The sequence below is a fragment of the Podarcis muralis genome, chromosome Z (genome assembly GCF_964188315.1).
Source record: "Podarcis muralis chromosome Z, rPodMur119.hap1.1, whole genome shotgun sequence".
Classification (NCBI taxonomy): domain Eukaryota; kingdom Metazoa; phylum Chordata; class Lepidosauria; order Squamata; family Lacertidae; genus Podarcis; species Podarcis muralis.
Window position 1 is genome coordinate 7,373,568 of NC_135673.1, and position 20,471 is coordinate 7,394,038.

The window sequence follows — 20,471 nt, forward strand, 5'->3', positions numbered from 1 at the left end:
CACACCAAGCTCTTTTGGAGCCACATGAGATATCCTGGCTGTGCTGGAAAGCACACCTGTATGACCCTGTTAACTGTTGAGCGGTCTTCTTCTAGGATACCAGAAGGCCTTTTCTTTGCTGCACACGCACCTACTTCTCACTGCAAAAGTACAGTGGTACCTCGGGTTAAGTACTTAATTCGTTCTGGAGGCCCATTCTTAACCTGAAACTGTTCTTAACCTGAAGCACCACTTTAGCTAATGGGGCCTCCTGCTGCCGCGGTGCCACCACCGCACAATTTCTGTTCTCATCCTGAAGCAAAGTTCTTAACCCGAGGTACTGTTTCTCGGTTAGCGGAGTCTGTAACCTGAAGCGTATGTAACCTGAAGTGTATGTAACCCGAGGTACCACTGTACTTAAATCTTCAGCTTCCTCTAGGCTGGTGTTGGAACACACATTCGGCCTGATGTATTAAGCCCTACTGGGAGCTGTCCATGGTCCTGGTAGTCTTGCACTCTGACTTATATGTTGATGGGCCTCACCCCATTTTAGGCCTCTCTCTTGCTATGTAGAAATATACTTGAAGGGTATATGTGTCTGAGATTAAGTGAGTTTGGAGAAAGGTGTTAGAACAAATTGTGCCATATATTATTTTTTTTTAAAAAGAAAAGTAGTAAAAACGTTATTTCTCCCTTGTGAGTGATTGGAGTGTAGCCTGGCCTTCTCTAATGAGAGGCTGTAATTGCCCTGAGGTTTTATATGCATCATGCATGACTATGAAATGCTAAATTAATGACAGAGCAGTGAAAAAGCACAGGTTTGGTGTTGCTAAACAATGAGGTAGAAACAGCTGATCACTGGCCAGTAAGTTATATTTGAATGGGTCACTGACTAGCTGCCTGACGGTGATGGACAGGCTTAGTGAAGAGAAGGCCTTAAACCCAGTTAATGATAGAAATATTGGCTGTTGTGGAAAGCTGGACCTAAAAGACTAGGAAGGTATGCTGGTAAGATCCAGCCACATTGGTTTTATATCTTGTGTCCAGGATAGCAAAGTGCTAAATAAGCTATGACTTCATTTAGCTCGTGAACACCATGCCATGATTGGTGTGCAGATGGACTTTAAGTGTTCCATCTAAAGATTGTTTATCTCTTTTCTCCACAACTGTCTCCACCATGATGCTCTCAAAATTTGATGCAGCTATTACCCGCTTTCCCTTAATTTTCCTCTTGATCTCTGCAGACAGAAACGCTGGGCTTGGAACAACTTTGGTTGCGTTAATTAAATGTGTTGCTTGAAACTGTTTGTTTTGACAAACTCAATCTCTCTGTCTTTCACCTTTAGAGGTGACCCAGTGTTATGTTTGTTTTTTCAGGTGTTTACACCTGTGAGTGTCAAGTTCCCCCCTCCACCACCAATCCCTCTGAAACAGTTGCTTGTTACATCTCAGAACTAAACAACCTCCAGTACATGATTGCTACAACTGTGTGCTGAAGACTGCAAATTGCACAGTAATTCACTCAGTATAAAAGATTAGCTTCCTGTTTGTTGACTTGGTTCATTGGCTTGTCATCCCATTTAGCATGTAAGAAATAAAAATGTATTTATCTTTTGAATTAAAAAAGTTTACTGCTATAAAATCCCCCCTTTTCTTTCTTTACACTGTAGCTTAATCCCACAGTACAGAGCAAATTAGATCACATTAATGCTTTGGATAGCATTCAGGTTTGATTATTGCAGTAACTTTAATGTGGGTCTGCTCTTGAATACAGAACCTTCAGCTGGTTCAATTTTGTACTTTACATATTTATTATTGTATTTGTAATCAGCACTATCATAGAAGTATATCAAGGCAGTACACAACATGCAAAGCCATAATAATATGAGTGAATGCACCCATGAAAGCATCATTAAAAACACCAACACATCCTGGAAGGTTATAAAGACAAAATAATATTCCTAAAGTCTATCTAAAAATGCAGTGGTTGCAATGTTGTTAAGGGTAATTTATTGTAGGGAATCACCTCTCACCAATATTGGGAGCCCTGCAAATCTCCAGCTGGGAGATCCTGAATGGAACCAGTGCCAATGGAGTTTGCATTTGGCACCAAATTTAAAAGGTACTGAATGCAAGCCATACTTGCCAAGCAGTGCATTTTAAAGTTTCCTGGTTGCTCCTTTGCAGCCATGCCTTCACTTGTCCCACACTTGATGTAATATATCTCATTACGTGGGATAGCTGAGCATGACCTTTGGAAGACAGTCTTGAAGGCCAGGAGCTAAGCCAAATAGAAAGCAGAAGCCTGGTCTTGCAGGAATCACTACTAAATTGGAATGGTAGGAACATGTCATCTAGTGTTTGTACTTGTAGAACTTCAAGTGAGAAAAATCTTTGGTTTTTTTAAAAAAATAAGATATCAGAAAATAGTTTTGCACAGTAAATAAGCTAAAGGAAACAAAAGAAAACAACATTTTATTTAAGTTGCTTTTGGAAGCGCAATTACAAATATATTGAAGAATATTAAAGGAGTGGGGAGAAGAATGGGGTGGAGGAGAAAAGGAAATGCTGCCAAGTATTTTGGGCTCTAAAGATATTTAACAAGGAAAAAGAACAAAGTCTGGGGCTGTTTCATCCGATTTTACTTGGCGGGGGGAACCCACACACATTTTTTTAAAGTCAAAATTTCAAGCCTTTATTGTAGAAGCTTTAAACAGGCTCACTGAACTTTGATGAAGACCTCTGGATGAGGCATTTGAACTTCTGAAGCTGCTGCAGCCAGCTATGCTTTGATATAAATGTGGGACTAGAGAGAGGGAGGGGAAGGAATAATAAAACAAAACAAACAATGACTATGTCTCTCTGTGAACTCTTGTACAACTAAGAATCAGTTATGCTGGAGGCTGTGCATCCTCCCAATTTCTTTGAAGAAGAAGTCTTTTTGCTGTCTACCACACCCAAAATATTTTTTCCTGTGCTAGCCATCACTTGGTCTATTGGTGGCCTAGGCACAATCTGCCACTGGTACTTTGCTACCGAAAGCAATTATAATCAGGTCTGTACTTCTGAATGACACACATTGTTTTGATATATACATTATTGGATACCCTACACATTTTATCCATGGGCTCCTTTTCTTATTGGCTAAAAACTGAAATATAAGAAGGCAAGTGGGGGACTTTCACATCTGCAATGAAGTTTGAAGCTTTGTAGACAGTCTTCTTATTGCATAAAATGTTTCTAGTCTACAGAAGGGAATTGTGGGAGAAAATTGAGCCTACTAGCTCATTTAGATAATCGTCAGAGGTCCTGGTTTGGACAATCTCCTGTTTGCCATGTTGCTGTGACTAGTGGATGCACAAGGCAGGTTCTTCTGTGATGGCATCTCGGTAATGAAACTTATTCCTTACCATATGTGCACATAATGCTAAATCAACATATGTTATTTGTTTAAACCATAATATGCACATTCTGGTGCACTCTGCTCAAGCATTCCCCTTTCACTCCTCAATTATATCCAAACAGGAAACCAAGGACAAATGCATCATGGTTTGTGGTGAGAGAAACAAACCATGAATGCCAGCTCAGATGTCATGCCAATTCACATGGTTTGTTGCACCTGAATAGAAAAGAAGAGGAACAAAACAGATTCATGCTTGTACACTTTATGGTTTAAACAAACCACACACCTTGTATTAACATTATATGTGAACACCAGAACTGTTTTGTGGGTATATTGGACTAAGGCAGGGCTTCAAATCTGTGCTCAGCCATGAAGTTCACTGGGTGACCTTAGGCCAGCCACACAACATTTTCAGCATAACCTATCTCACAGTGTTGTTGTGAGAATAAAATGGGGCGGGGGGAGATGACCTTGTATGTCATTGAGCTCCTTGCGGGCAATGTGGGATATAAATGCAAGCGAGCAAGCAGGCACAAAATAAAGTCAATTAAGACCCTATTATTTCAGAGAGTGTTTGGGATAATAGGCAACTCCTTACATTCTGCCCTTTTTCATCTCCGGTGTACTGTTGATGCTGTGCCCCTTGGATAGTGACATGGGATGTCAAATATTTTAAATAAAACAAATTAACCCGCATCTGAGCTGGCCATTCCATCTGCAGGAACTAGCCTGCTCATTCAAAAGCAGAAGTTTGTGGGGGTTGGCTTCCGAAAAGTTTATGAAATAAACCCCCCTTTTTTTTTTAAAGTCCTAGGTTTCTGCCATAAAACTTCAAGGTAATTGGAGGTCTGGGCCAGTGTTAACCATCTCAATTAGTTCCTTTGTTTTTGTCTCTTAAAGTTTGCCTGCCTTCTCAAGCTGTTCCAAAAATCCTTCCCCAGTTTTCAGTGGTTTCCATGACGTAATTTTTTTTTTTCAAAATGTGGCATTATGGCAATATCTCTCCCTTGCCCCAGTCACCTCTGATCTCTGCAGCAAAATTGTGAAAACAGCCTTATAATCAATGTAATTGGAAATCAGAGTTAATGAGAACCTTGGCATTCACGAAATCCCCAAAGTGATGTTGGGCTTCAGACGCTAGATAAGAAAATGATTGGGCTCAACTGAAAATCGATTTGCCTAATTAGAAGATGCATACTCCCACCAGTCCATGTGGGAAAGACTCTTTAACCCCACCCCCCACTAAGGTAAGACAACCTGTTGGCCCACAAATGGACATTTTCTAGGCTAGTGGTTCCCAATTAGGGGTCCGGGGACCCCTGGGAGTCTGCAGAACACACTCAGGGGGTCCACGGCATCATCCCCTGCCAGGGGATTCACTTATCTTGTTAATTGCACAGTGAATTAAACCCCCCCCCCACTAAATCTTTTTTGTGTTTTAATATCACAAATTTTATGGTCTGTTTTTAGTATTTCTAAAATCCTTTGCTTATTAGGGCCTACCCTACATTTTATTGCTTTGCACAGGTAACTACCATAGAGTTATCAAAATTTTCAAAAGTAAGGGGTCCGTGGCTTAGCTTTTGAAAAATACGGGGTCCTCAGTAATTAGCTAATTGGGAACCACTGTTCTAGGCAATGGTGTTCTATAATGAGATATAATAGCAACTCCCATTATTTTGTGAACTCTTTTATGTTCTTTGTTCATTAATTTCCACCTACAAACAATTTCCAACTCTGTATGGAGTTCAGGGTTTGCAAAAGTTCCAGTTTCTGGCCAATGTTATTACTAAAGATCTTTCTAAGACCTGTCACCCTGCCTGGTTGCTGCATCTCTGAGCAAGTGTGCATAGTAGTTACAAACTACACATACCTTTACCACCTGATAGCCCCTTAAAACAGCTAGAAAGCAGCTTTCTAGTTTTGCACATCTGGGGAATCCTTTTTGGCTTCTACTAAATTGGGAGCTGCCAGTTGTCACTCTTTTGTTCCTGTTCTATCTGCAAAGCAGGGAATGGTCTGTGGGAGAAGAACACATACCAACTCAGACAACCGGTCTACCATCTCAATATTATCTACAGTGGCAGTAGCACTCCATGCGCAAGGGATGTTCAGAGGCTCATTATTTATTTATTTGATCTTCCTAGGATCATGTTGTTTGGGATCTACAGGCTGGTTGCTGACTTATTATCAAACTAACATTTGCTCTGCTTTCTGTGGTTACCGCTTGCACTTGCAGGGAGCAGTTTTGTTGTCAGTGAAGGAAGTTATTTGGACATCTCTGACTGGCTGAACCCGGCAAAGCTCTCTCTTTATTATCAAATCAATGCCACGTCGCCTTGGGTGAGGGATCTCTGTGGACAGCGGACTACAGATGCATGCGAGCAGCTGTGTGATCAGGAGACTGGTAAGTGGAAACATGGTTGGGGTTATGGTATGAACCATAGCTGTCAACTTTTCCCTTTTTTAAAAGGGAAATTCCCTTATTCCGAATAGGATTCCTTTGAAGAAAAGGGAAACGTTGACAGCTATGGTATGAACCACAAGAGACTGTATAAAAAGGGGAGAGACATTACTTTGAGAACCACTGCAATAAGAGGGACGCGTGGTTTCTGCAACTGTCTTTTCTTCTGTCTGGTCTAGGAAAATCTTCCTAGGCTTCTGACATTTTGTCTTCTATTCACAAGTGCTATGAATCACGTAAAATATGTTATTATTGAAATCTTTTCATGCATAACACATAACATCTCTGTTTTCAGTTCACATAGTTCTATCTACAGGTCAGTTACATTTGGTGTGATACATTGCTGTCATAGGCATTGTGAGGGTGGGGGAGAGAAAAATGTAGGGAGAGAGAGAGGGGAGAAAGAAGTGGAGGCAACATTTTCCCTTCTTTTGCATAGTGTATGTGCGGGGGGGTGTCAGCATCACATGGATATGTTCTTCATCTATTCATTTATTAGTTTTCATTGATGGTAAGAGATTGTGGAGCCCAGGGTATAGTTGGTTGCATTCAGTTGATTGCAGTGAGTTTTGTTTGTGTGTGTACTATGAATCACTTGTGGACACCTTGTCCTTCACTTGGTGATATATTTGCAAACCTACAGGGTCCCCTACAAGCAGTGAATAAGGTGGGGGGGGGCGTTTGGACGACTTCTAAATTTCCTAGTTGGAAGCTCTGGACAGATTCACTTCGCTTTGAAGACAGGTTGGGAACAGCCCATGCAAAGAGGACTTTGAATTGTCAGTTCCCCCTGATGAATTCTGAAAAGCTGCCATGGATGCTTCCTTAATGAAGATGCTGGTTTAGATGTTGCACTGGCAGAGTGGAAACTTCTTTCCCTAACTCACAACACGGTTTTAGCTTAAAGACCTGCTTAATGGACACATGGGTCCTTATCACTTGACAGTCTTTCCACGGTCCTGGGTGTATGGTGTCTTCATGGTAGAGGCCTGTACAATTGTACAAAGACTTAATTTAAATTGTACAAAGGCTTGTTCAGGAACACCATAGGATGAACACACGATAAAACAGCTCCTGTGCCATTGCTGTAATGTCCAAAGGACACTTGAGTAGAAAGGCAAGCTGCTTTAGTTCTGGTGAAGCTTCTTGTGTCTTGAGTCTTGAAAAACAGTGCTAAAAACTAAATAGATAAAGCTGGAGACTTTACTTGGCTTATCCTGCTCCCCATAGTGTAACTTGCCCTTTCTCTCCTAGCCCCTCAAGGAGATCCTCTGGAGCAGGATTTTGGGGGAGTGGAGAGGAAGGGAGCTCTTTTTGCATGAGCAGGACACCACTTGTGCAATGCTGAATTGAACCTTGGGTGGGGAAAGATAATAATTTGGTTTTAACCAATTAAAAGTGAATACACTTTTAAGTGAACTGGAAACCTTGATCAAGCAGGGTTCAAGTGGAAAGATTTACAAACCCCGTTCAGATGCGGAAAGGTCAGAGCCTGAAGGGGCAGGGCTGGCATGTGCAGCCACACCCCTCCCAATATTGTTTCACTTCTTTAATGCCTGTTTATTGTGGTATTTATTCTGTTTATTGTTTATTGTTGTAAGCTGTGCTGCCCTGAGTGGTGTATTCACACCAGAAGGGTGGGATACATTAGTGTTGCTAATAATAAGCATGTAAATAATGTTGGCATGTAAACAAAATTACAAAGAGCAGCTGGGAAGAAGTCTAAATGGGAAAACAACCCACTTTAAACTTGAACCACTACTGTTGATGCAATTATCCAATAGGGCTGTTCCCCAAAAGACAGCTTTGTGCTGCCCAGGAGAACAAGGGGATCCTTTTGCTCAATGGTCTTTCATGTTTTATAATGGGTGCTATCATCAAATGGAGCAGCCACACAGAGATCCAAAGATGACTGGTTCAGGTCTCACCACCCTTGTGGCATGGGTAAGTGGCAGAAGGCACCAAACAGCCTTATCACAGGCTTAACAATTTCTGATTTCCTTTGGATAGCAGATTAAGAAATTGTTCCTCTGACATTCAGTTAATAGCTTGTAGGCTCTTGGGAGAGGATCAATCAATCTGTAGCTTTCTTTGGATGCTTATGGATCTTTGAGACCATTGTGGCTTCATTCTTTTAGGCAAGCAATAGTGCAGATACAGGGAACACATTTGTTCATTTTACTGGTGCTCCTTTGGGCTCCTGGCTGTGCAAATGGCACTCTGGGCTGCTGGCAGCAATCTGGTTCATGGACTGCGGTGGCTTGCATATTGAAACACAGAAGCACAGCTTGGTTTGCAGATCTTGGATGGCAATGAAGAACAGAGGTCAGGATGCATGCAGAGGGATGGATTTCAGGACCAATAGCAAGTTTTGGCCTCATGCCATGATTCCTTGGGGGAAATTAACATTGCAGCATGATGGTTTGGGAATGATCTAAAGGGGTCTTGCTGAATTCATAGGGCATTTCCTCGCTACAGACACAAATTTGTCTCTTCCAAACACACCTGCAGCATTTAGCCTCTTCCAAGCCCCTGACACAGGAAATTGTGTGTGGCATCATCTAAACAGCAGTATCTGCTGGGATCTGGAGGGTTTGTTGTTGAGTTGCTTGTCCTCAACCAAAACAGTAGCAAAAAAGCACAGAGGAGTTGGCAGGTCCAGGGGGTTGTGTCCATGCCATTTTTATCAGAGGTAAGGGTAATCACATCTTGTGAAGAGTTGGCTACACCTATGCAATGCCACCAGTTGCTGTAAGAGTTTGGGAGCAGGAAAACAGAAGCAGCTGCCTTAAGCCAGGTCTGTCTAGCCCAGAATTGCCCTTTCTGAGAGCCGACAGCTTTCCAGGGCAAAGCTCTTTACCATCACTGGCTCTCCCAGGGTTGGGTAACATCTTTAAGTCCAAGGTCTGTCATTTCTTCCCAGAAGCCTTCCAAGGGCCATGCTCCAGTGGTGGGCAGTCACAGAGGCAAAAGTGCGTGAGGCAGTGTATATAAATTATGCCTTTGCAGAGTAGGCTATTTTCTACACACAAACACACTTTCCTGTCCTCCAGAAAGGCAAATAAGACACACCCTTGGGAGTTCAAGGACACGTTATAGCCAGGCAAAATCCATCAGCTTGCGAAGCAGGCCTAGTGAGTGGTGTGGTCAGGGAAGAGGGCTGTGTGGCCTGTGGAGAAGGAGAGGCCTGGAAGGGTACATTTGGCCCCTGTGCCTGAGGCTCCCATCACGTGTGCTAATTGATCCTTCTGACTGGCAATGCCAGGATGGACATGGAACTTTATGCATGTAATCCTAATGTGTTCTACATTCAAGCTGCTTATAGTGTGGACCAGGCCAAACATTTCCATAGCCCTTTAGTCTAAAGTCTAAAGGTGCTTATGTCCCCTTCAAAAGAAGCACAAATATGTTTTGAGATTACAGAGTTGATTATTTCTGAGCCTTTCTGGTATCTGAACAAAACAATTAAGTCCTGCCATTGTGTGTGTGTGTGTCTGTCTGTGTGTGTGTTTAAGAGATGCTGCTTTGACCACTGACCTTCAGTGTATCTGATGGGAACGCATGTTGCTTTAACTGAGTTTGGCTTTGGATTTTGTATAATGCAAGAAGGAAAACTCTGCCATCAGAGATCCATTAATCTCCAGGCAGAATGTTGAAATTGTGTTACAGCTTGCCATCTTTAGTTTGCTGAAATGAAGTTTCCCATAAAATGAAGCCTGGAGCAAAAGCTTTAGCTGTGGGTATTAGAAGCACTAATTTTATTGTTTTTTTCAGGTTTATAGAGCTTCAGTTTCAGCTGTCATGGAATAAAGAAAAACAAAAGGTGTTTGGGCCTTTCTTTTCTTTTCTTTGTTTAGGGAAGGGGGAGAGATGATTGAGTGGGGCATGATGGAAAAGTACAGCGTTATATATGGTATGAAGTGGACATAAGGGGGCTTAGTACATTTATGGATTGGGGTAAGAGGTTCATCAACGGGCATCAGCCATTGTGGCGCAGTGGAGTACCTCATGGTCCAAGGCAGTCTGTCTCTGAATACCAGTCGCTAGGGGGTAAAATAGCAATGTTTGACTGCTGCTTTTGTGCCCTGCGTACCAGCTTCCCTGAGGCATCTGTTTGGCCATAGCAGGAAGCAGAGGTGCATCTTTGGTCTAACAGTCTTATGCTATATTTCTTTGCCTGCTGTTTATCCAAAATATTTAAACCCTAAAGCATCATTGAAAGTTTCTCAAGAAAACTGCTGCTGTTGTTAAATCCATTCAGTACAAAACAGTGAAACATATTGCATTAACACAGTGTCCATAACACACACTGTTGTTGTTGTTGTTGTTGTTGTTGTTAGTGCAACAAATCCACTTTTAAGAAGAAACAGATTTTATTTGTTCAGGAAAGTGACAGGGAAATGTGTAGAAAACTGTGGGGTGAACAATGTCTTAACAGGAAGGCATATTAATCCCCTGCAAGCAAATTGGTATGAATGCCTGTTGCTGAATACCTCCCCACAATCAAACCAGAGCAATTGCTCAATAAATAAGCTTTGTGCAAGTAAATCAGAATGAATGCTACACTAAGCAGGCCCTCTAGGGGAGCCCCAAGTCAGCCCCTCACAGAAAGGCATTCCATAGACAGGGCACCACCACTGGGGAAAAACGCTTTTCTGGCAGAGAAAGGTCTGGAGAAGGTCCTTCAATGAAGATCATAAGGCCTGGATGGGAATATATAACCACAGGTGCTCTTTCAATTAATCTAAAGGTAAAGGTACCCGTGACTGTTGGGTCCAGTCATGGATGACTCTGGGGTTGCGGCACTCACCTCGCTCTTTAGGCCGAGGGAGCCGGCGTTTGTCCGCAGACAGCTTCCGGGTCATGTGGCCAACATGACTTAGCCGCTTCTGGTGAACCAGAGCAGTGCATGGAAACTCCGTTTACCTTCCCGCCAGAGTAGTACCTATTTATCTACTTGTACTTTGATGTGCTTTTGAACTGCTATGTGGGCAGGAGCTGGGACTGAGCAACGGATTCGAACCAACCTTTAGACCACAGTGCCACCCGTGTCCCCGTTCAATTAATCTAGTCCACAGCAATTTATGATTTTTAAGGTTAAAACCAGCGCTTTGATTGGCCTTGGAGTGGAAAGTAGTGCAAGTGACAAAGCACTGTACTAACTGGTGCCTATCAGTAGCCTGCCTGCTCTATTTTGAAACAGCTGAAGATTCCAGTCTCTTTTTTTCACCGTAAAAACCTCAGTCTTCAGTGGGAGTGTACCTCTGAGTACCATTTGAGGGATGACATAGTAGGGGCAGACGTGTTAGCTTGCAGTAAATATTCAGTGTAACCAGCTGTCGGGCTCATTATACAGGTCTGTGGAGATAGAAAACTGTGGCTGCTTATAATTGGAGGTGAGTTTCGAACTATTAAAAGTACCACCTTTTTGTTATCAGAAAACGAACATTTTATTATTTGGCCGCATTAAGCTAAATAAGGAAATGTGCATATATTTGATTATATATGAGTCCTACCCAGCCCTATATTTGCAAGGCAATTTCAGACAGATGTTTGGGAGTACATTCAGTGACAGAGGGTGTGCAAATGCCGCCTGGGGCAGGCGTGTAGGGTGCTCCCTTGGGGGAGGCAGGGCACGGAGTGACTCGTAATCTGGGGAACCGGGTTCGCGTCTCCGCTCCTCCACATGCAGCTGCTGGGTGACCTTGGGCTAGTCACACTTCTTTGAAGTCTCTCAGCCCCACTCACCTCACAGAGTGTTTGTTGTGGGGGAGGAAGGGAATGTTAGCCGCTTTGAGACTCCTTAAAGGGAGTGAAATGCAAACTCTTCTTCTTCTTCCGGCGGGAAGGTAAATGGCGTTTCCGTGCACTGCTCTGGTTCGCCAGAAGCAGCTTAGTCATGCTGGCCATATGACCCGGAAGCTGTACGCCGGCTCCCTCGGTCAATAAAGCGAGATGAGCGCCGCAACCCCAGAGTTGGCCACGACTGGACCTAATGGTCGGGGGTCCCTTTACCTTTACCTTTATATGGAAAGGGATGTTGGAGGCAAAGCTCTCCTAGGAAGAGAAACAGAATTTGTTGCTATCTCCACGTCTCTGTGGCGGGGTTTTACCATTCTTCTTACAGGCAGAAATCCAGCAGGCGGGGAGGATGTGAGTTATTGAAATTAATGTGCATTGCTAACTCAGATCCAGAAATTTCATTGGGTCCACTCTGCGGGTGTGACCAACATTGGAAACAACAAAATGACTTTGAAGTCTTTTCTGCACCAAGTAATTTTTAGCCTCCTAATTCTTCCCCACCCCCTCAACTTGTCCCATATTTTTGCCTGACCTGTTCCTTATTTTACCCAACCAAAGGTGTCAACCCTTCACTGTGCACACTATATGAGCTAAAACCTAAAACAACTCTGCAGGGAGTGTGGTAGGGAGGCTGAAACAAAAGACCATGGAGCCAAAAATGATCTGACACCAGGACAAAGGTCCCCTTTCTTTGCCGTTACACTTTCACGACCCCTTTTTTAAAATGCTGCATAATTACAGAACACATATTTGTTATGCAATAAGAGTGAGGAATTAATGATCCAGGCTGTAAGAAACTTGCATGCTAAGCACTGTACGAAGAAAATGACTTATTAATGCTTCTTTCCACTTGTGTTCAAGTTCCTAAAAAAAGAGAGAGAGAGAGAGCATTAAATGTGGGCCATCCCTTTAAGTTCTCCCTCCCCACCCCAGGAAAGAACAGTTCCTCCCAAGTAGGGAACAGCCAACCCTTCCTCGGTCCACCCCCCACTTTCTTTTTGGAAAGGTTACAATTTGAAACCTTGCATCATGAATCACAAAGTTAGCGGCTTCTGGCAGATCATAAATCAGGCCTCTGGAGTCGCTAGGACAAATCCCAGGACATTTAATCTTTAATATTAGACATGTTTAAGACGGTGAATATTTTATGAAGGTGCTGTTGCAATTTAGCACATCATTAGCTCCTCTTATTTTCCCCTCCCCTCCTTTACAGGACTTTTTTTCCCCCTCAGTGAAAGAAAAGAAAAGAAAGATGTCCAGCAGATGAACCCATTTCACTTATCTTTGGCAACAAAAGATGCTTACCTAATCCCAGTGAGAGATTTTAAGGAACCTGATGATCATAAGAGCAAGTTTGTCAGACTGTATTACAGTGGTGCCTCTGGTTACAAATTTAATTCATTCCGGAGGTCCGTTCTTAACCTGAAACTGTTCTTAACCTGAGGTACCACTTTAGCTAATGGGGCCTCCCGCTGCCGCCACCACATGTTTTCTGTTCTCCTCTGAGGTAAAGTTCTTGACCTGAGGCACTACTTGCGGGTTAATGGAGTCTGTAACCCGAAGTACCACTGTACTTCCTTAGTGGAAGCAGCTTTCAATCTCTGCATCTTCCTTGTTTAGCTAGGTGAGGGGAGGCATTTGCATACCTTCCACTATTTCTCAAATGAAAACAAGTTCAAGACTGGGACAGCTCAGTTCTGATGCCGGTTGTGCCTGTCCCTGCCACCACTACCCATAGCCTGGAGGTTCTGTTCCACCTGCTGCGTTCAGTAGCATTTACTTACTCTGCAGTATTGATATAATCTACTCTGCCCTGTTTCCCACTGATTTAAAGCCCAATAAAGGTGTTTGCTCTTTTGGCTAAAGAAAGATACATTTGATAAGCATGGTTGCCTACAATCTGTTGGTGACACTTGAAAATACATTCTGGAAATTGCAGTACATTGAAATTTAGGCTGGGCATTGTCCAGCACCGCATTGTTTTTTGGGCTGATGACTATGCATGCACATTCATGTACACTAGAGATAGGATGCATGCCTCCTGCTTGCGGGCTTTCATCAGGGCATTTGGTTGGCCACTGTGACAAGAGGATGCTGGGCTACTAGGAGAGGCCTTTGGTCTGATCCAGCAGCACTCTTCCTGCGTGCACTTGAGATACAATGCATTCATTTCCCAGGTCTGCCATCTAATAGTTAGGGGCTATGGGTTTGGAGCTGAAATCTGGACAGTTTCCTTTTATGGTTGTTGGTTGGACTCCTTCTAAGGCTGGAGGTAGGGTTGTCAAAGTAGACCTAAGTAACCTCTCATAACTAAAGGTAAAGGTACAGGTACCCCTGCCCGTACGGGCCAGTCTTGCCAGACTCTAGGGTTGTGCGCCCATCTCACTCTAGAGGCCGGGGGCCAGCGCTGTCCGGAGACACTTCCGGGTCACGTGGCTAGCGTGACAAGCTGCATCTGGCGAGCCAGCGCAGCACACGGAACGCCGTTTACCTTCCCGCTAGTAAGTGGTCCCTATTTATCTACTTGCACCCGGGGGTGCTTTCGAACTGCTAGGTTGGCAGGCGCTGGGACCGAGCAATGGGAGCGCACCCCGCCGCGGGGATTCAAACCGCCGACCTTTCGATCGGCAAGTCCTAGGCTCTGAGGCTTTTACCCACAGCACCACCCGCGTCCCCAAAACTTTCCTTGCGAAGGAAACACCGCCTGCCGAAACCCGGGAACGAACCAGGAACCTTTATAACTAGGAGGGCCTTTTACCAGCTTTGTCTGGTAGGCCTGCGGTAGTCATACAGTGGTACTTCGGGTTACAGACGCTTCAGGTTACTGACACTTCAGGTTACAGACTCCGCTAACCCAGAAATAGTACCTCGGGTTAAGAACTTTGCTTCAGGATGAGAACAGAAATCGTGCAGCGTTAAGAACAGACCTCCAGAACAAATTAAGTTCTTAACCCGAGGTACCACTGTATCTGGATTGGGATCACTTTGCCATTTGTATGCAATGCACTTTATATGGGACTGCAGCAGCTGGATTGTTGATGGGGCAGGTGGCTAACAGACTTCTGCAGCTGTTTAACTTTATTAGCCAGTCATTTTAATTATTATATGTATTGTGGTTATTTTTCTAATGGTATAGTATTTTTTTTTACCCTGCCCTACTATTTTCTGATATTTATTCATTTATTGAATTGAAATTTCTGCTGAAGGAGCCCAGAGTGGCAAACATGTCCACAGTTAAAAAGGAGAAAGAATTCTAAGACAGTTAAAGCGGTATATGACATTTTAAAATATGACAGTATAAAAATACTTTTATAAACAAATAAATATATCTGAGGAATGGCAACTCACGCTAACAAAATATTGACAAGGTATCTTCCAAAAGATAAACCAGGGATAGTGATCAAATTGGAGCTGTCCCTGATAAATAGGAATAGCTGGAGCTACTGGAACATATGTGATGGGGAGTTATGCAAAGAGGCCCTCAATCTTCTTTATGCCAACTGTGCTTAAAACTTGCCCTAGCTTGGTGCTTTGTCAACAGAAAATGTCAGCTGAAGGGGAAAGGAGAAGAAAAATCAACACAGGCTTTTAACGGCTCCTGGATGAACAAATCCAATTAATCTTTTATTATATATTTTTGCCAGCGCTTGCTTGGGGATATGTATTTCTGTGAAACAAAGGATCAATCTAAGCCATCTAAGAATGGTGTGCCACATGGCAGCTGACTGCTTGCCCCAGGTGTGGGTCATCTGTTCCCACATCTTGCCAAACGGGAAGGGAAGCTTTAGTCCTTTCTCATCTCCCCTATGCAAGAAAGTTGCATATGAACTGATATTTAATATAAAAACTATATTTATTAGTATATGGAATACGCATTTGGTTCCTCTTCTTTTCTCCCCTTCTCATATTAAGGCTGTGTTTCAGAATGTTAGAATGTGTATTGGGTTTCTCTTTCGGAGAAAGGACATGGCTCATTGGTAGAGCAACTGATTTGTATGCAAAAGCTCTTAGGCTCAGTCCTTGGCAACTCTAGGTAGGGCTGTGAAATACTCCCTGCTTGAAACATTTTAGGAGCTGCTGCCATTCAGTGGACCAAGTGATACCTTCCTGTGTTCTTTGTTTCATTCCATACTAACATTCACATATAACATATCATGAGGATGGTTCGATGCACTCTTTAGTTTCTTGTCTTTCATTTGTACAAACAGAGTCCAGAATATCTTCAGAATTGCATGAGCCCTTATATCCCACTTTGAACAATTTAAGAAGGTTGTTGACAAACTGGAATTTGTATAGAGGAGGGCAACCAAGATGATCAAGGGTCTGGAAACCAAGCCTTACAAGGAATTGTTGAGGTTGCTAGGTATGTTTAGGCTGGTAAAAAGGAGACTGAGAGGAGATATGATAGCCATCTTCAAATATCTTAAGGGCTGTCACATGGAAGGTGGCACAAGCTTGTTTCCTTCTGCCCTGGAGGGTAAGACCTAAACCAATGACTTCAAGGAGATTCTGACTCAACATCAGAAAGAACTTTCCGACAGTAAGAGCTGTTCAACAGTGGAACAGACTTTCATGAGAGGTGGTGAACTATCCAATTGCTAGGAGTTTAGCATTCCAACATGTGTTCTCTCTTTCTAGGTGAGTGCAGCTGTCACGAGGGCTATGGCCCTGACCCTGTGCATCAACACTTGTGTGTGCGCAATGACTGGGGACACAGTGAAGGGTGAGTGCAAAGTATTCCAAATGGGAAAGGCAATAAAAGCTGGCAAGTGGTAGTGGTGGTGGTGGTGACTGGCCTGCCTGTTGCATCCAGACTGATCCCTGCTGGGACACATAAATGTCCCAACCAGTCCAGCCTCCTGCTTTCCACCTTGACCAAGTAGGTGCTTGCAGGTACAAATGCCACCCCCCCTTCCCCACCACCCTGATTTAGAGAAGCCATCCCAGTTTCTGATTTGATCCCAGAATGTCTGACTTTTCCTTAGGATAACCCTATTTTCATTGGAGAAATGTTGGATTTATCTGATCCCCAAGCTGTCTGAAGGCAATCCTGTATAGGGAAGGTTTTTATTTCTATTTTTAATGTTTTTTTTTTTATTATGTTTTTTATATGTTGAAAGCTGCTCAGAGTGGCTGTGTGGGATATAAATAGAAAACATTATCATTATGGAATGGGATGTCCCTATTTTCATCCAAGAAATGTTGAGAGGATATGCTCACCGACTGAGCTCTGTCCGCTCCTTGAGAGTTTTTGCCCACCTGGGATGTGTCCTTGCACTCTGATAATGCCTCTTGCTTGTCTGGATGTAGTATAGAGAGGGATGTATGTGTGTGTGCAGAAACCACCCCACTATACAAATGTAAAGTTCTGTATTTATTGCTATGTCCATTTTTTGCTTCTGGACCAAGTTCCCAAGAAGCGTGGCCCATGGATTGGAGAAGGTCCCCCATCCCTATTGTAGAGAAAGAACCAACGTTATGGCTTGTTATGAGGCAGCTTCTTGCATCCCTACACTTGATTTGTATGTCACATTGTGAGGCTACACTCTAAAATGTAGCATATAAATAAAATAAATGCTAGCTCTCTGCTAACAGGTTCTCTCCTTTCCTGGTTTCATGAGATTCTTCTTTTTCCATATCTTTCAGGCCTTGGCCATATACAACACTGGAAAGGGGCTATGACTTGGTTACAGGAGAACAAGCACCTGAAAAAATACTTCGGTGAGTCATGCAACCTCTTCAAATGGACTTTTGGCAGATATGGGAGCTGCCAGCCAGTTTTTGTTTCACTCTGTCAGAACTTATTTACACAATCAGAATCAAGAAGTTGTTATCTTGGCGTGTTGTGTTGGGAAAGAAACATTCTACACAGAAACAGCAAAGATGTTTGTACCTTTAAGAACAGTTTCTGTAAGCTCTGGGCTGATTGGGTGCAGCTGGCCATGACTACAAAAGGAGAAAAGCTGCAGTTTGAACCCTGCTTGCAGGAAAAACACCCACAAGCTTTGTTGTTTGTTGTTTTGTAATAAAACCTTTATTTTATTTGGTTTTACACCGGTCTCATGGTGTCACAGTCTCTGTCATCTGCCACCAGTGAAAAAAAACCCTCCAACATGTTATTCTTCTTGTGCATTTCAAGATGTTTCAACTAGGTTCCCTTCCTGGCTACAATTGACAGACTCTCTCACTAAAGATGAGAGCCAGGCAACATGACTAATTTTCTGGGTGTTTAAACTATTCAGCTCACCCTATTAACAATGCTAGATGGGTCCATTTTAACTGTTTGTGGTAGCATTTCTTTATTTAACTGCAGCCAGGTGTTTTACTTATGTGAAGGATGCCCTGTGTCTGCTTATTCCCATACTACTCCAGAGGTTGGTTTTAATGTATGCACTTGTTAAAATGTGCTTCTAGTTATTAAAAAGTGACTAATAGGTAATAATAATAATAATAATAATAATAATAATAATAATAATAATAATAATAGAAATAAGGGGAACAATGAATCCCTTTCAGATGCATCTGGCTGGGTCTGGCCCTGTCTGATTCTTTGCGCCAGAGCACTAAAGCCCACTACACCAGCTCCTGATAGAAAATTTTGAGGTTGCTTGCCAGCCAAGAAGCAGAATTTATATTTCTTTGTGCATCAGGTTAGAGCTCACTTACTTGCTCTCATTGCCATCAGAGTTTGGCTGACAGGGACTTATGACAAGGCCTTTTCAGTTGTGGCATCTGGGTTGTGGGAATCCAGTACTTTGGGAAATTTGATGGGTCCTCTATATTTTAGTTTGTTGGAGTTTAATAAATACTCTTCCGTTTCACCAAAGCTTGTGGGTTCAGCTTTTGTTTTCCCTGTTGCAAAATTGCTTTTTTGCTGTCCCTGACTGTTAGCTTTTCGTTCATTTTTTTTAAAAATGTAATCTGCCTAGAAAGCTCTTCTGGGAACCAATTGAGTTGAGGTAAATAATGTTATTAAAAAAGCAAACCATGTGATTCTCCTCTTGATTGCATAAAATATTCCAGCACAACAGACACCATAGTGTAGGTCAGGGGTCAGCAAACTTTTTCATCAGGGGGCCAGTCCTCTGTCCCTCAGACCTTGTGGGGGACCGGACTATATTTTGAAAAACATAAATACCCTGCAAGCTGGTCCTGCAGCTGTCACCGGACCTGGAGGAGGAATGCACTCTGCATGTGCTCAGGAGCACGTCTCAGTGGCGCCTGCTCACCGGCGTTGTTAGCGAGCAGCAGCCACTCCATTGGCCCATCCCCGTGGAGCTACCAGGAGGTGTGCACCATGTGCTGCAGCCCATCGTCCGAGGCCAGGTCGGTGGGCAGGCAGCACATGCGGGGCGCCGGGCAGGTGGCGCGCAGCTCGCTCTCCAGCTGCTTCAGTGCGGCTGCCAAGCGTGCCACCAGCAGCAGCGTCAAGCCGGGCACCAGGTGTGGGGCCAGCAGGCACGCCAAGCTCTGGCTGAAGCCCCATGACGCGCCCGTCACGATGCCCATGGCACAGCCGAGACTCGCCGCCTGCCCGCCGGCCTCTCCGTCCATGGCCATGCTGGGTTTACCTCAGTGCGTGGGCAGCGAGGTTTCGGACTGGCTGCAGGAACTTCCTGAAGCCAATCCGAAGCTGCACCAGTGTCGTCACCCACCCAGAAGCCATGCTAGCATCGCGGAAGTCAGTCTCCGCATGGCGAGGCATCCACAGAGGGCGGGGACTGACCGAGCAGGCGGCAGGGTCTGCGGGCAGGATTGACGAGCCTGGGGGGGCCACATCCAGCCCCTGGGCCTTAGTTTGCCAACCCCTGGTGTAGGTGGACCTGTTCATATTTTCCTCCATCCCTAATTATTACTTGTGCTTCTCAGGACAGGGAACAAAACACAAGTTACAAGGTAGGCAGTGAATGCCAGCGACCTATAAAATATATTAATTATAAAAAAGATATAAATAAATGAGTCTTTAAAATGAACCTCAAAAGGCAAAGTCTTTCCATGATTTCAGGAACACCACTAAGAAAGCCCTATGAAGTGGCCCTGAGATGGATAAATTCCGTATTCTGTTAGAAGATTGTCTGTGCAAATGGGGCACTGCCTCACCAACTTGCCTGCCTTCTTCCTTCCAACCAGTCCAGGAACCTGTCAGCTTCCCCCTCCATCTCAGGGTTACCTCTTGCAGAACTCAGCAGGGAGGAAGAGGGTGGGGACAAAACCAGAATTAGTTGGCTCTGGTGGTCTTTTTCTCTGGGTCCACCTACTGTTTGTTACCCTCCCTGTCTTCCACCCTGCTAGTACCAGTGGTCACCAGCCACCATGAAATCTTAAGGAACAAACAAGTCTATAAGGTTTAGCACTTCTGTCAGTAATTAATTTGCAAGTAGCAAAAAGCTCAAATATTCTGTGTTAAAAAGAGCACCAAGTTTGGGAACTAGAGCAACCAGAGTCTGTGTAGAATGTAGAGAATGTAGGCACCATTCTCATCTTCTGCTCTTTTTTGAAGGTCCACCTACAGCCTAGGCCAGGGTCTCTGGCTGCCTGTTAGCAAGAGCTTTGTGGTTCCTCCGGTGGAGCTTTCTATAAATCCGCTGGCCAGCTGCAAAACAGATGTCCTGGTGACCGAAGATCCATCAGATGTCAGGTAAGGATGCACTGTGGATGAGGGAAGGTCACAGTACCCATTTAGGTTTCTAAAATGGAGTGAGCTGTTGCAGTGAAACCTCTACCTAGGCTTCTCTCTCTGCATGGGACACATGCTGATTTACCTGATGAGCCCCCATATTATGCTGTTAACGATACCCTTGATATTTATAGTGATACGAACTT

General features: G+C 43.8%; 1 protein-coding gene across 3 annotated transcripts in view; it reads left to right on the forward strand.

Moving 5' to 3' along the window:
- Positions 1-20,471, forward strand: part of ASTN2 (astrotactin 2) — a 682,965-nt gene that overhangs the window by 343,306 nt on the left and 319,188 nt on the right. For 2 of the 3 annotated variants that reach the window (XM_028714606.2, XM_077922443.1), the window contains exons 7-10: positions 5,622-5,789; positions 16,287-16,371; positions 17,295-17,369; positions 20,149-20,286. In XM_028714606.2, the coding sequence (XP_028570439.2) occupies positions 5,622-5,789; positions 16,287-16,371; positions 17,295-17,369; positions 20,149-20,286 (466 nt within the window). The remainder of the gene's footprint in view (positions 1-5,621; positions 5,790-16,286; positions 16,372-17,294; positions 17,370-20,148; positions 20,287-20,471) is intronic. The other variant, XM_077922442.1, reaches the window with a different exon arrangement.